Here is a 15,502-nt window from a genome sequence, read left to right as displayed (position 1 = left end):
TCTAGATGAAGCATTGGATAGAATACTAGTCCTGAGTTCAATTCCAGCCTCAAATACTTGATACTAGCTGTGTGACCTTGGGCAAGTCACTTAACCCATTGCCTTGCAAAAAAAACTTAAAAAAAAAAGAAAAGCAATTAAGGGAGGTAGAGGAAAAATTGGGAGGAGAAATGACAGCGATGCAGATAAAGCATGAAAACCAAATGAGCAGCTTGGTGAAATAAATACAGAAAAATATTGAAGAAAATAATGTTAAAAACCAGTTTGGGTCAAATGGAAAAAAGCAACACAAAAGGCAAATGAGGAGAAGAATGCCTTAAAAATGCAGAATTAGCCAGCTGGAAAAGGATATTAAAAAGCTCTGAAGAAAATAACTCCTTCAAATGCAGAATGGAACTAAAGGAAACTGATGACGTTGTGAGAGCACAGGAAGAAATAAAACTATTCAAAAAAACCCCACAAGAATGTGAAATCTCATTGGAAAAACAACCAACCTCGAAAACAGATCCAGAAGAGATAATTTAAAAATTATTGGGCAACCTGAAAGTCATGACCAGGTAAACAGCCTAGACTTCATTTTTCAAGAAATAATACAGCAAAATTGCCGAGATCCCAGAAGCAGAGGGTAAAATAGAAACTGAGGGAATTCACCAGTCACCTCCTGAAAGAGATTCTAAAAGAAAAAACTTGAAGGAATAATAGAGCCAAATTCCAAAAGTCCCAAGTCAAAGAGAAAATACTAAAAGCTGCCAGAAACAAACAATTCAACTACCATGGCTCTATAGTCAGGATTACATAGGATCTGGCAGTATCAACATTCAGGGTTTGAGTTCCAGAATATGGGTTATGGAATATGATATTCTGGAAGGCAAAAGATCTTGTTTTACAACCGAGAATCAACTACCCAGAAAAACTGAACATCCTCTTTCAGGGGAAAAGATGGACTTTCAATGAAACAGGGGACTTAAAAAATTTGCTATTGAAACAACCAGAGCTGAACAGAAAGTTTGATCTCCAAGTACAGGACTCAGGTGAACCATAGAGGGGGTGAACAAGAAGGACTAACTATGAAGAACTTGATGTTGAACTGCTTGTATTGCTGCATGGGAAAAAGATACTGATAACTCACATGAACTTTCTCATTTATAAGAGCAGTTAGAAGGAACATATACAGACAAGGCACAGGAAGGAGCTGAATATAATGGTATAATATAGTAAAAAAGATGGAGTCAATGGGTGATAAAGAAAAGTACTGGGAGGAAGAGAAAGAAGAGGAAGAAGGGGCTAAGATATTTCACATTAAGAGTCGAGAAACCTAGCTGTGTGGCCTTGGACAAGCCACTTAACCTCACTGCCTTGCAGAAATTAAAAAAAAAGTCAAGAAAAAGCTTTTTCAATGGAGAGGAACAGGGGAAGGTGAGGGGCAAAAATGAGTGAGCCTTCAGTCTCATCAGAAATGGCTCAGAGGGGCGGCTAGGTGGTGCAGTGGATAGAGCCCTAGAGTCAGGAGTTCAAATCCAGCCTCAGACACTTAATAATTACCTAGCTTTGTGGTCTTGGGCAAGCCACTTAACCCCATTGCCTTGCAAAAACTTGAAAAAAAAATGGCTCAGAGAAGATGTAACATACACACTTAATAGGGTATAGAAATCCATCTTACCCTAGAGAAAAAATGAGATGAAAAGGATGGGATAAAGGGGAATGGGGGGAGGGAAAGGGAAATAGGGGATAGAAGAGAGGAAAGATCATGAGAGAGGGTAGTCAGATACAACACACTTCTGAACAGGGACAGGATGAAAGGAGAGAGAGAATGGAATAGATGAGAGTGGGGAGGAATAGAGTGGAGGGAAATACAGCTAAGTGATAGCAACTGTGGGGAAAATATCGAAGCAGCTTCTCTGGTGGCTACGATGGGGAAGACAATTCATCCCAGAGACAGAGCCACTGGAATCTGAACACAGACTGAAGTACACTATGTTTTTCCTCTCTCACTTTCTTGAGCTTTTTCATCTTTTTGGGGGGGGGGGGGGGCTTAATGATTACTCTCACTACAAAATTATTGTAATAATATAAAATAAACCAAAATGAAATTGTAAAAAAGAAGAAACATTTAGAATTTATTGTATATGTATTTTTAAAAGCATGTGGAATAGAATGAAAATTCACAATTTCAGGAAAAAAAATAAAGTTCAAATCCCTTTTTAACTTCTTTAGTGGACTCGTGATAAAGAAGACAACTCATCCCGGAGAGAGTCATCATTGGAATCTGAACACAGACTGAAGTACACTATGTTTTTCTCTCTCTCACTTTCTTGAGCTTTTTCATCTTGGGGGGGGGGGGGGGGAGGGCTTAATGATTACTCTCACTACAAAATTAATGTAATAATATAAAATAAACCAAAATGAAATTGTAAAAAAAAAGAAACATTTAGAATTTATTGTATATATATTTTTAAAAGCATGTGGAATAGAATGAAAATTCACAATTTCAAGAAAAAAAATAAAAGTTCAAATCCCTTTTTAACTTCTTTGGTGGACTCGTGATAAAGAAGACAACTCATCCCAGAGAGAGTCATCAATGGAATCTGAACACAGACTGAAGTACATTTTTTTCTTTCTCACTATTCTTGAGGTTTCTCATCATTTGGGGGGGGGTTATGTTTAATCCCACAACAAGATTGCTGTAATAATACAAAATAAACAATGTTTTAAAAAATAGGTTAAAAAAAAAGACAAGCCCTTCCAATGAAAGGTCTACTGATCACAGACCAGCCCTACCTTAGATTAATCACAGGAAGAGGTGATGAGGAAAGGAGTTTCTTGAACTGGTGTGTACTCAGGACTTCCCCTTCAAAGTTCACCTCCCACATTCTAGAGCCAGGGCGGGCACAATATATTAGGGGTTGCTGAGTCCCAGAGTTTCTTCCTGGGAAAAAACAAGCTCCATATTCTCCATCTCTTTCCTTAGTACCAATTTTCCAAAACTTTTCCCTAATAAGCAAAAAAAGGGGGGCAGGGGGGGAAGAGGTAGTTAGATAAGTTTATAATAAGATTAAAAGCAACAATACAGGGGTGGCTAGGTGGCGCAGTGGATAGAGCACTGGCCTTACAGTTAGGAGTACCTGAGTTCAAATGTGGCCTCAGACACTTAATAATTACCTAGCCATGTGGCCTTGGGCAAGCCACTTAACCCCATTGCCTTGCAAAAACTAAAAAAAAAAGGAAAAAGCAACAATACAGCAATTCAATACAAGGTCTAACGATATTAGTGCATGGTGGTATCCTCCTTGTTTTTTGATCCCCTAGCACTTAAATACACTGGTACCACACAACTGTACTTACACCACAGCCTGGCAAAGCTGAGCACTTCCAACATTTCTTTTATGTTTATAGATAATTTTCAGGTTATCTTGTAAATGTTTATTAGTTGCTTCATAAAGGCATAACAGTTTTGAAACTCTAGAAAAAGCTAGCAATGATCAGATGAGACTAAGTTGCTACCAATGTTTAAAAAAATTATAACTTGTCCAGTCATTGTTTTCATCAATAAAATATGAACACTATTGTATACTTTAAATATATATTACATATTTAGCCTGCTTTTGTTGAGGAGTGTGGAGAACTCCAAAAAATATCCACTGTATTAAAAGCATAGAGGAGAAAAATGTATCTGAAAGACAAACATTTACCTTTCCCTCATGAAAAATATAAAGTCTGACAAATAGAAATAAGGGCAAGTGTTTATTGATTCATTTAAACCACTGTTTAGCTAATAAAAACTACAGAATATGATGTAACCAAATTTACCTCTCAGTATCACATAAGAAGGATCGAGTGAGTGAAGATACAAGCAATCTTCCATCCAAATAATCTAATTGTACTATTCGAGAGTCAACTGTTGTTATTGTTTGAACTGGGAACATCACAAAGGTAGGAGTTGCCTAAATAGTTAGGGGGGAAGGGAATCAGAAGAAGAACATAGAAAATAAAAATGCATTTCATCACAGAATAATGAAATATTATAATTAAAACATTGTTCCCAGAGACAGCTAGGTGGCACAGTGGATAGAGCACTGGCCCTGGAGTCAGAAGGACCTGAGTTCAAATCCAGAATCAGACACTAAATAATTGCCTAACTGTGTGACCTTAACCCCATTGCCTTATATAAATAAAAATTTAAAAAAAAAACACTTGTTCCCTTCAAAATTTTAGATGTCAAAACAAAAGCAAATCAAAATGTGACATTTTTAAAGTCACATATCTTGTGAGAATTGCAATTCTTAATCAAAAGTTTCAGACAAAATAACTTTATAAAAAATTTAAAAAACAAGAACACTGTACATATTATTTCCTAGCTAATCCCCATCCAAAAAAATTAAACTTGGCTCTTACCACTTCTTCAAATTGTACAGTAGCTATCATATTTTCTCATGATTTCAGGGATCTGTAAAACCACTTTGTCCAATGGAAAAAGAAAAATAACTGTTTCCTACCTTCCCTTGTTTGGATGTGTTGAGTTTGATGGCAGAAACTCTTCCCAAATGGTCTCCTACAAAAACTCTAAGAACTGCTGTGTCCCAACAGAGAGAAGTAACTCTCCGGCCTTTGTGTTCTGAAGACACATAAATTCGTTCTGGTTTCCCACGACGCTCCTGATTTAATTCCCAAACTATTACAAAACCTTGACTATAAGAATAAAGAGTCAAAAAGAAAAATTATTAACAATACAGAGAGAATTGTGATGAGTATCAACTTACCTAAAAATAAAAGTTTCTGAAAACTAAAAAACCTACCCACAGCCCCATCCACCATCTTATAGATAGACAAGATGGAGAATATCAAGCTTTGCATCCTAAACTATGGAAAAGCAAATTTCAGATTACACAGATTAGATTAACAGGATGCCATGGCATGAACATAATATGAAAAGGATATATGCCATCAAAGATGAGAGGTTCCAAAGAATGAAATGTTGATGATAAAAACACAACTGATTTTCATAAAGAAAAGGATCAAGTTCAATGTATATCATGGAAACAATGTAAAGACTAACAGACTGCCTTCTGTGGAGGGAAGGAAACAAGATTAGGGGGAAAAATTGTAAAATCCAAAATAAATAAACTCTTAAAAAAAAAATTAAAAAAAAATGTTCAAATAACATCTAGCAGTTCCATATTTTGGTGCCCCTCTCCCCTTGAGAGAGGGTGCCATTTATTACAATGTCTTAATAAAAAAAAATTTTTAATTAAAAAAAGGATCAAGTGAAGTAGAATGATTAAAAAGCCTGATGTGACTAATCTAGGAGATCATCAACAAACTCAGATTTTAAAAGGTTAAGATAAGATCCTCCATCACCATAAGTTTTAAAGGGGAGTTAGATCTGACTTCCCCATTCTAAGTCCAAAAACTGAGATCTCTTATATCTCTTCATGTTTTTTAAAAGGCTGTTTTATGCTTCTGGGAAAGATAAGAAAATTTTTGAAATACCCTTATCGTTAAAAAAAAAACAGCTCACATGAGCAAAAATATTTATAGAAGATCTTTTTTGAGGTGGGAAAAATAGTGGAGATTGAGAGGATGCCCATCATTTGGGGTTGTGGGGTATGAATGTAATGGAATACTATTATGTAATAAAAAAAAAATGATGAGCAGGCAGATTTCAGAAAAACCTTCAAAGCCTTTCAAAAATTGATGCAAAGAGAGGCAGCTAGGTTGTACAATGGATAGACCACTGGCCCTGGAATCAGGAGGACCTGGGTTCAAATCCATCCTCAGACACTTAATAATTGCCTATCTGTGTGATCTTGGCCAAGTCACTTAACCCCATTGCCTTGCAAAAACAAAAAAATAAACTAAATATTTTAAAAAAAAAAGAATTGATGAAAAGTAAAATGAGCAGAACCAGGGAAACATCACAGTCATAGTAATATTATATAAGGATCAAGTACAATGACTTAGCTCTGTCTTCTCAGCAATGCAATGATCAAAGACAATTACAAAAGACTATGATGGAAAAAGATAGCCACATCCAGATAAAGAAGTGATGGATTCTGAATACAGAGGGAAACATATTATTTTCACTTTATTTTTTCATGTTTTTTTTCCTTTGGTCTGTTTCTTCTTTCACAACTGTGACGAATATGGAATTATGTTTTATATGAAATACATATATAATCTATATCAAATAGCTTATCATTTTAGGGAAAGGAAAGAGGGAGAAAGAAAAATTCAGAACTCAAAAATCTTGTAAAAATGAATGCAAAAATTGTCTTTACATATAAATTGGAAAAATATAGAATACTATTAAAAAAATCATTTTACCTGGTGGCTACAGCAACATAGTTGTCATCATGTAAACAACAGGCAACCTGAGAAACAGCACCTTCCTAAAGCAAAAAAAAAACAAACCAAGAAATGTCTTCATGAAATGTGGTTTGTATATAACATAAAAGAAAATTACTATTAGCTCTCAATTTAGGGGTAAGATCACATTTCTCTTCTAGTTAAAGTAACATTTTCACCCAGTGATAGAAATTATTTTTAATGAACTCAAATGGGACAATATATGTTGTAAATCTTCAAGGGCTACATGTATACTAGTTATTATTATATGAACCACCCCAGACAAATTGAAGTCTAAAAATGTCTAATTTACCAAAAGAGAGTTTGGGTTAAAGAATGACTTCTCTTTTCCTTCCCAAAAGGCTTCAACATTTAACACAAATAGTATACCTCCTGAGCACACTTACAACTCCATCTTTATCACTACTGAATTTCTGGTTTCTTTGCTAAAACAAAAAAATGATCTGATATTGCAGACATTATCTTCAGGGAACTATGATTGATGTAAAAAACAATAAACTAAAAGCAGCCCATAACTTCAACAATTTACATTCCAACAGGATATATATTGAAGAAAATACAAAAATATCTACTGTTGTTATTGTTGCTGCTAAATGATTTCAATCGTATCCAACTCTTCTCCATCTCAGGGTGCTCATAAGCAAAGATATTGGAGTGGTTTGCCATTTCATTCTGTGGTTCATTCTACATATGAGGAAACTGAAGGGAACAGTTTTGTCCAAGAACATACAGCTATTAGGTATTTGAAACCAGATCTGAATTCAGGTCTTCCTGAGCTCTAGAAGCTCTTCCAAGCTCTCTAGCGCCTGCACCACTGAGCTGCTCTAATATAATACATATACAGAAATACTAACACAAATTCATTTGAGGAAGGATAGAATACTCCTCAGGTAAGTGAACTGGGGAAGGGGAGACATGCATATCATGAAAGTTAAAGATTCTAAAAGACAAAGGAGAGAAAATCATTCTAATCATGGAATAATAATAATAATAATGATAATAATAATAATAATAATAACAATGCCTTAAAGTGTGCAGTGTACTTTATACATGTAATCTTCACAACCACCCTAGGAAGTAGGTTATTAAATTATTATCCCCATTGTACAGAAGAAGAAATTGAAGATAAGATCAGTTGTGACTTGACCAGCACATAGCAAGTGTTTAAAACATAATTTGAATTCATACTCTTGATTCCAGGTAATGGTCTTGGTCTTGTTTGTCCATTGTTCTTGAAGAAAACCACGATATCAGGGAAGTGATGCCATGGCAAGTATGTGAATTGGATATGAAGTAGGGAGAGGTGGATGTTATGCTAAGTCATGAGCCTTAGTTATGCTAAGTCATGAGTCTTCTGGGTCTAGTAGCTAGATATGAATCAGGAGGACTAGAGACAGCCCTGAGTTCAAGGCAGTCAGAGTTTAAGTGACTACCTTCCAGGTACAGTTTTCTCCACTAAACCACCCAGCTGCCTTTGTGTATGCAAGAAGAGATATGGAATTCTAACTTCAGTGAAGATCTCATAGATCAGTATGGCTGCAATAATATGAAATAAATCCAAAGATAGGTTGGAGTAAATTGTCAGATTGAAGAATTGTTGTCCTAAATACAATAAATAACTAATGAACATTCTTAAATAGAGGATAGGTTAGATTATTTTTGCAGCTACATATAGGGAAGATGAATTATAGGGGGCTTAGAAAAGAAACAAATTGGAAGGTAAATAAAGTAGTGGCTACCTGTGTAGAGAATAAGAAAACAGAAAAATCTTTTTGGATAAAAATCAGTAAGACTTGAGAATTTATTGAATAAAAGGGATAAAGAAAGAATCAAAGATGACTCTGAGATTCCAACTTGGGAAATAGAAAGGAAAATGATGCCTATAATGTAAGGAGCATGGAAGAAGAGGAAATAAAAGGAAAAAGATTAAATTCTATTTAGGACATATTGAATTTGAGATGATTGTGAGACATACACTTTCAGAAGAAAAAAATGGCAATGCCAGAATGGAGATTAAGAAATAGTAAAGGGTTTGAATACAGATTTGGGAATCATTTACATAAAGATAGTAAGTTGAATACATAAGATCACTAAGGGATGCTGAAATGAGACAAGACATGACAAAACATTCCCAAACCCATAGTTAAGGAACAGCCAATAATTCAGCCAATAAGAAGTGATGACACCAGTAATAAATTAAATGGCATCACAATTATAGACTCAAATAAATGTCAGAAATAAATATTCTAAATTCTCTCTCTCTCACTCTCACTCTCACTCTCTCAGAACCAGTTACTTTGCCTAGTTTAAAACCACATACTGCTGTGGTCTGGTCTTTTTATCAGGTAAATTTAAAACTTCTCTATTTCATTGAAAATCCATCTTTTCAAAAGAGACTTTAAAAAGTAAGTGGTTGCTTTTAAAATTTCTTAAATGGAGTCTGTAGGGTAGTAAAGTAGTACTATAATTCATGACTGTTAAAAAAATAATCGAGGAGCGGCTAGGTGGCACAGTGGATAAAGCACTGGCCTTGGAGTCAGGAGTACCTAGGTTCAAATCTGGTCTCAGACACTTAATAATTACCTAGCTGTGTGGCCTTGGGCAAGCCACTTAACCCTATTTGCCTTGCAAAATCCTAAAAAAAAAAAACCCAAAAAAAAACAACTAAAAAAAATAATCGAGTGAAATAAGTCATTCCTACTCTGCACAGGCAGTTTCACAGTGCCACGGAGTTACATTTCAGTCACAAAAGATGCTAGTTTTTTGTTATTGTTTTTTTAAGAACAGAAAAAAAAACTGTTTCTTCACCAGTATTTGTGTTGTTACTCCGCATAGTTAAGACTGTAACTTTTTAGCCATGGCTGACACATTATATCAGTAACTAAAATGACACTGAACATCGGACCAAGGAAAACCCTAAAGTTTGAAATATGCTTATATATGTCTCCATTAGATACAAAATCCATGAAGGAGGATATGATCATTAATTGTAAAACGTTTTGTAAAATTCACATTTACAAAATAATAAAGTCGATTCTAATTCAAGCTTCAAAAACAAAAAAAGGAAAAGGAAAAGAAAAAGAAAAAGAAAAAAAAAAAGAAAATCCATCTCTTCCCCTGAAAGGATATTACGAATTTTGCAAGGCAGTTGATCTTGCTTATAATCCAAGCTCCTTTGTCCTCCGGAACATCATATTCCAATCCTTTAATGTCAAAGCTGATAAGTCCTGCAGAATCCTAACTGTGATTATCTGGTATTTAAATTACTTCTTTTTGATTACTTATAGTACTTTCTCCTTTAGCTGATAATTCTTATATTTGGTTATTCTTTCACAACACAACTAATATGGAAATATGTTAAACGCAATTATACTTGTACAATCTACATCAGAGTACTTCCTGGCGGGGGGGGGGCGGGACTGAGAGGAGGGAAGGAAGGGTGGTAGAAAAATGTGGAACATAAAAGTTTGCAAAAGGATGAATGGTGAAAACTACCTTTGCATGTAATTGGAAAAAAAAATAACTTAAAAAACCCCCAAAACATACATATTTGATGTTAAACTCCAGCTAAGACATGTACTTCAGACCTTATGTTAGTGCCTCATACCACTAAATAGTCAAAAAATACTGTTGATTTGATTTAACTTATAGGAAATCAAGACTAAAATGGCTTCTCCAAGCTCAATCATCAGTCCATTCAGTGGGGAATGATTCCTATTCCTTCCCCAGACAGGAAGCACTATAGAATTGACACCATCAAGTGCTTCCTATTTGCCAAGTTGAGTAATTCAGACAAAACCGAATTCTGTCAGGGCTTTCCAGAGCTAGGGGTGTGGCAAGGTTTCTCTCATCTTACCCTGTGAGAAAGAAACAATCTCTGTTCCCAGCCTTCTTTCTGAATGAGGTTGAGTCCTCCTCCTGAGCTGCCCAAGGCCAGCCACTTTCGAGACACAGCTATACTTGTGCACTGAAAAGACAAAGTCAACTGATCATTTATCAAGAATTTCTTACCTAAAAAAAAAATTAAAATTAAAAAAATTAAAAATAAAAGAATTTCTTAAGCAAGTTCTTATTATGTGCCAAACTTGGCTAAAGATTGAGGGTACAAAGAAAAGAAAACCATCCTTGATTTCCAAGAGATTACATTCTAACAATTAGACAACATTTCAATAACTAGGCACAAACAAAATACATACAGAGCAAATGAGAGGTGGCCATAGAAAAGACTCCATTCATAGCTGGGGGGGAGGGGGAGAGGAAAAGATCTCTCATAAAGATGACATTTGAAACACCTATTATGCACTAGAGGATACAAATACTTAAATGAGACAATATCTGACCTCAGAAGTTTATGGTCTACTGGAATCAAAATTAGCATAAACAAACTATTCCACCAGGAATAGTCAATACTATTGTTTCTTATTCTGAAACAAGCCAACTAAAGTTATATTTTACTAATATCTACAGAGTAATAAATATATTGATATTGCCCTATTTTATAGTCAATCACACAATACCACAATAAGTTATTTAAGTTTGGTTCAACAAAATTTTTAACAGCTTTCTAAACACAAGGTACTGTAAGGATGAAATTTCTTTCCTTGTAATAGGAGCCAGTATCTATGGAACAGGAGAATGTTGAGGTGAGTCATATTCACAGATAGGGTAAACTGTGATAAGGGCAAAGGAAAAAGCCAGATCAAATCTGAGAAGAAAGAAAATACTTTTTTCAGGTGGCAAAGGAGTAGAGGTAGACGTAAGGGAAGAAATGACACTAGAACTGAGACTTGAAAGAAGAACAGAATTTTGATAGGAATAGACAAGGTAGGAATTCATACCAAGCAAAATTCAGAGACAAGAGCTAGCTGCTGAATTGGGGAAACAACTATAGCAATACAGTCTGTCTGGAAGAAAGCACCCAAAAGGCAGGCAGAATGACAAATTAAAGGTTAAAAAGACAGATTAGAGCCAGATTAGGAAGGTCTTGCTGTTTGTCCTTCATTCTCAAAGAGGACCACGACATCAGAGAGATAATGTCATAACAAATTGAAGTTGAGTGAAGAGGGCCTGTGCGAGGTCACCAGCCTCACTTTCTCCTCTGGAGGTTCAGTGGTCAAATATGGATCAGGACAACTGGAGATGACCCTGGAGGGGAGGCAATCAGGGTTAAATGACTTGTCCAAGATCACACAACCAGTAAATGTCAAAGTGTCTGAGGCTGGATTTGAACTCAGGTCCAAAGCCAATGCTCTAGCCACTGAGTCATCTAGCTGCCCTGGGAAGGCTTTAAGTTTAGGGTAAAGGAGTTTCACTTTGTCCCAGGGGCAACAGGAATTTAAACCAAATAACCATGTTGCATTCAAATGCAAAATTACAGAATCTAATATGTTCAAATTTGAATTCACCACCTTCCCCTATGAAGGGCCTCACTCTCCTGCCAATACCAAAGTTACAACCTTAGAGATGTCCTCAAGCATTCATTCACCCTCACTTGTCAATGTTACCAACACATCTTTCTCATCCCCTTCTCATCACAGAGTCAACACCCTGTTTTAGGTTCTCATCGGCTCCTAGCTGTGTTACTACAAAATTCTTCTAAGTGTACTCTATGTTTTCAATCTCTCCATTCCTCAAGCCTTCCTCCATAATAGCCAAAATAACCTTCCTAAAACACAAGTAACCATGTCAGTCACCTATTCAAGAATTCTCTGTCATTCCCTATTGCCTATGAAACAAAATAGAAACTCCTCAACTTATCACTTGAAACTTTTCACAGTCTAGCTAGTCTATTTTTCCAGAGTTATCCCATTTTATATACCTTCCATCAAAATGGGCTTACTAACTATTCCTAAAGGCAGCATTCCCTAGTTCCCTTCATTCATTCAGGTTATCTCCCACCCTTAAAATATATTCTATCTTCCCTTTTGTCTCTTAATAACCTTAATCTTCCTTCAAAGCTCAAATGAACTGCCACCTCTTCTAGAAGCCTTTCCTGATTCCCCTGGTTGTTAATGTTGCACCCATCCTTAAAATATAGTCTTCTTATTTATCTATGTAAATACCAACTTTGGTAGGACTTAAGCTCTATGAAGGTAACAGCTATTTCCTCATACTGTCTTTGGAATCCAGTATCTGAAAGGCCCTTGTAATTAGAAAGTTTTTACTAAATACTTGCTGACCTGAAGCTCTAATGGAAAAGCTATCTGCTTCAAATAACAACAAAAACATCCTCAGTATTAAAAAGGATATGTACCATTTCTAAAACAGATAAGAATTATTGCTTAAACAAAAATAAATGAAACATAAATATTTGCTCCATTTTGCACCTCGATCATTGAAAATATTCAATAAAAATAAAATGATGATAAAGAAACTCACCTTCAAACGACTGGAATCCAACCTGAGAGCAGATAACAATGGATCTAAAGACTCAAACTCCGCCAGGACATGGCTAGAGGTCTCTGGTATTCCTGGCACCAAAGTCATCTGGCTAGTCAGGCAAACTAAGTAATATATAACAGATATCGTATTCCTCACTCTGGAGCTCTACCTGAAAAGAGATAACATGGGAGGTATATTTGCTCAGAAACCATTCAGACTTACATGAACCAATGGTGAGTGAAGGGAGTAAAACCAGGAGAACATTGTACGCATTGACAGCAACATTCTGATAATGCAACTCCTCTCAGCAGTTCAGTTAGCAAGGATAATACTACAAGACTTGTGATGGAAAAATGTCATCCACATCCAGAGGAAAAAACTAAAGAGTCTGAATGCAGAGTAAAGTATACTATGGTCACTTTTTCAAATTTATTTTAAGTTTTTCTTTCTTTCTCATGGTTTTTTTTTCTCCTTTAGTTTTGATTCTTCTTTCAATGGTCACATACAAGATAAGTAGCAGAACTAGAAGCTAAACCCCAGTATTGTTGAGTCATTTTTTCAGTCATGTCAGACTCTTCATGACCCCATTTGTGATTTTCTTGGCAAAGAGACTAAAGTGGTTTGCCATTTTCTTCCCAATTTCATTTTACAGATGAGGAAACTGAGGCAAATAGGGCAATGACTTGCCCAGGGTTACACAGTTAGTATATGAAGCCAGATATGAACTCAGCAAGATGAGTCTTCCTGACTCCAGGTCAGACATTCCAACCACTGAGTCACTGTCTTAAAAATGTATGTAATCGGCGGCTAGGTGGCGTAGTGGATAAAGCACCGGCCTTGGAGTCAGGAGTACCTGGGTTCAAATCCGATCTCAGACACTTAATAATTGCCTAGCTGTGTGGCCTTGGACAAGCCACTTAATCCCATTTGCCTTGCAAAAACCTAAAAAAAAAAATGTATGTAATCTAGTATACATACTTGAATACATCAAGGATATATGATTGAATTGGTATGAACACTTCTTCCATCAATGTAATCACAACTTTTCCTCTACTATCTTGTAGCATAACTGGTAAGAAGCCTCTCAGCTAGGTCAGTCCTTCAATAGATAATCCATCACAAAGCTTATGCTTAAAGACTTTCTATACTAGCAAAATCTACCAGATCATATACTCTCTTCATTGGTCCAGAACCCAGAGACCCCTCTTTGCATAGAGAAACATAGGAAAACAAAGGAAAACTTTAATAGAAGAAACCATCTGCTAATTTCATGCTACTCCCTTGATAACAAAAACCTTCAATGTCTCCTCAATTTCCAAACTCCTCAGGCAGGTATTCAAGGTCATTTATAATCTAATCTAACCCTATTTATAGATCAACTGTTACACCAAAGACAGTACTATATAGTGTGATATTAAAAGGGTGCTTACAAATTCCCAACAAATTATCCTAGCCTCACTCCTTTAAATATGAGAAGGGTTTTTCATCTTTAGGAATATCCCACTGAAATCCACGTTCCCTTGAGAGGTATTAAAACTTCAATTGATTAATATCAAACTAACAGAAATGAAAACTAGGCCATGTGATCAATATTTTTGATGACTTACTTTGTACCTTTGTTCTAGGTGTACAATACTGCATGTATCTAATATATTTCTTAACTAAAGAGACAGAGCCACAGAAATTAACAGGCTATATAAGCAAATTCTAAGCGATACATGAGTATAAGTGTTAAGATAGAAATGATCTGGGCAGCATTGGCTCTGGAATCAGGAGGACCTGAGTTCATATCCAACTTCAGACACTTAATACTTACTAGCTGTGAGACTTTGGGCAAGTCACTTAAACCCATTCAACTGTCAAAAAAAAAGTAATTGAGGCAACTAGGTGATGCCCTGGAATCAAGAGGTCCTCAGTTCAAATCTGGCCTCAGACACTTGATGCTTACTAGCTGGGTGATTCTGGGCAAGTCACTTGACCTGGACCGCCTCACCAAAAAATAAAAAAAGCTAAGTGATTATCAAAAGTGGGGGTTGTTTCTACCAACAAAAGATGTAGAGAAGGAAGAATTTGAACTGGTCTCAAAAGGCTCTGATATTATCCCAAAGTTTAGAGTCAGAAATCATTATACACCATCTAGTCCAACCCCCTAACCTTACAGAAGAAAATTCATATTAAATATGAATATGCCCCATATGAAAGGGAGAAAGGCATTCGATCAAGGCTGCTCAAACTAACACAGAGAACATGACAATTTATGTGGGTTAGCCTGGGACCACAGAGGGTAACAAAGTCAAAAGGAGTCAACTGTTTGGAAGGGATTAAGTGAAGGAAGAGGAACCAGTCAGTATATATTTAAAATTTGCAAAATCTGTTAACTTGGGGGGGGGAATAAATAAGATACTGAATAAGAAAAGAAAAGAATAAAATAATAGGACATGGTACAATGGAGCAGCCTAAAGACCTGCCACTTATTACAAGTGACAGTTCCTCTCTCTAGGTCTCAAGTTTTCTCATCTATAAAATGAGGGGGTTGGATGAGGTGATCTTAAGAGTAAATAATACAAAATTCATGACCCCTATATCGGTTCTGTTTGCTTCGTTTTAAGGTAGCCTATGTGACTATGATGTGATAGATAGTATGTTTGTGCTATATTTCATATCTATACAAATAATCTCATGAAAAAAATAAAATTTGCATGTTCTCAGACAACAGGTTTTCTGTGCTAACTCTAGCCCCAAAATCTTTTTTTATTCT

The 15,502-nt window shown here is 35.8% G+C and overlaps 1 protein-coding gene across 6 annotated transcripts in view; it reads right to left on the bottom strand.

Annotated features, from left to right (window-relative positions):
- The window catches only part of HPS5 (HPS5 biogenesis of lysosomal organelles complex 2 subunit 2), a 49,346-nt gene that overhangs the window by 27,664 nt on the left and 6,180 nt on the right, over window positions 1-15,502 (bottom strand). For all 6 annotated transcript variants that reach the window (XM_074230159.1, XM_074230156.1, XM_074230161.1 and 3 more), the window contains 6 exons: window positions 12,742-12,913; window positions 10,220-10,330; window positions 6,322-6,386; window positions 4,494-4,686; window positions 3,808-3,941; window positions 2,779-2,991 (listed from right to left, as the gene is read on the bottom strand). In XM_074230159.1, coding sequence (XP_074086260.1) covers window positions 2,779-2,991; window positions 3,808-3,941; window positions 4,494-4,686; window positions 6,322-6,386; window positions 10,220-10,330; window positions 12,742-12,849 — 824 coding nt within the window. In that variant the 5' untranslated portion in view covers window positions 12,850-12,913. The remainder of the gene's footprint in view (window positions 1-2,778; window positions 2,992-3,807; window positions 3,942-4,493; window positions 4,687-6,321; window positions 6,387-10,219; window positions 10,331-12,741; window positions 12,914-15,502) is intronic.

The sequence above is a fragment of the Macrotis lagotis genome, chromosome 3 (genome assembly GCF_037893015.1).
Source record: "Macrotis lagotis isolate mMagLag1 chromosome 3, bilby.v1.9.chrom.fasta, whole genome shotgun sequence".
Taxonomy (NCBI): Eukaryota; Metazoa; Chordata; class Mammalia; order Peramelemorphia; family Peramelidae; genus Macrotis; species Macrotis lagotis.
Note: the sequence above shows the minus strand (reverse complement) of the source record. Positions and strands in the feature narration are given on the sequence as shown.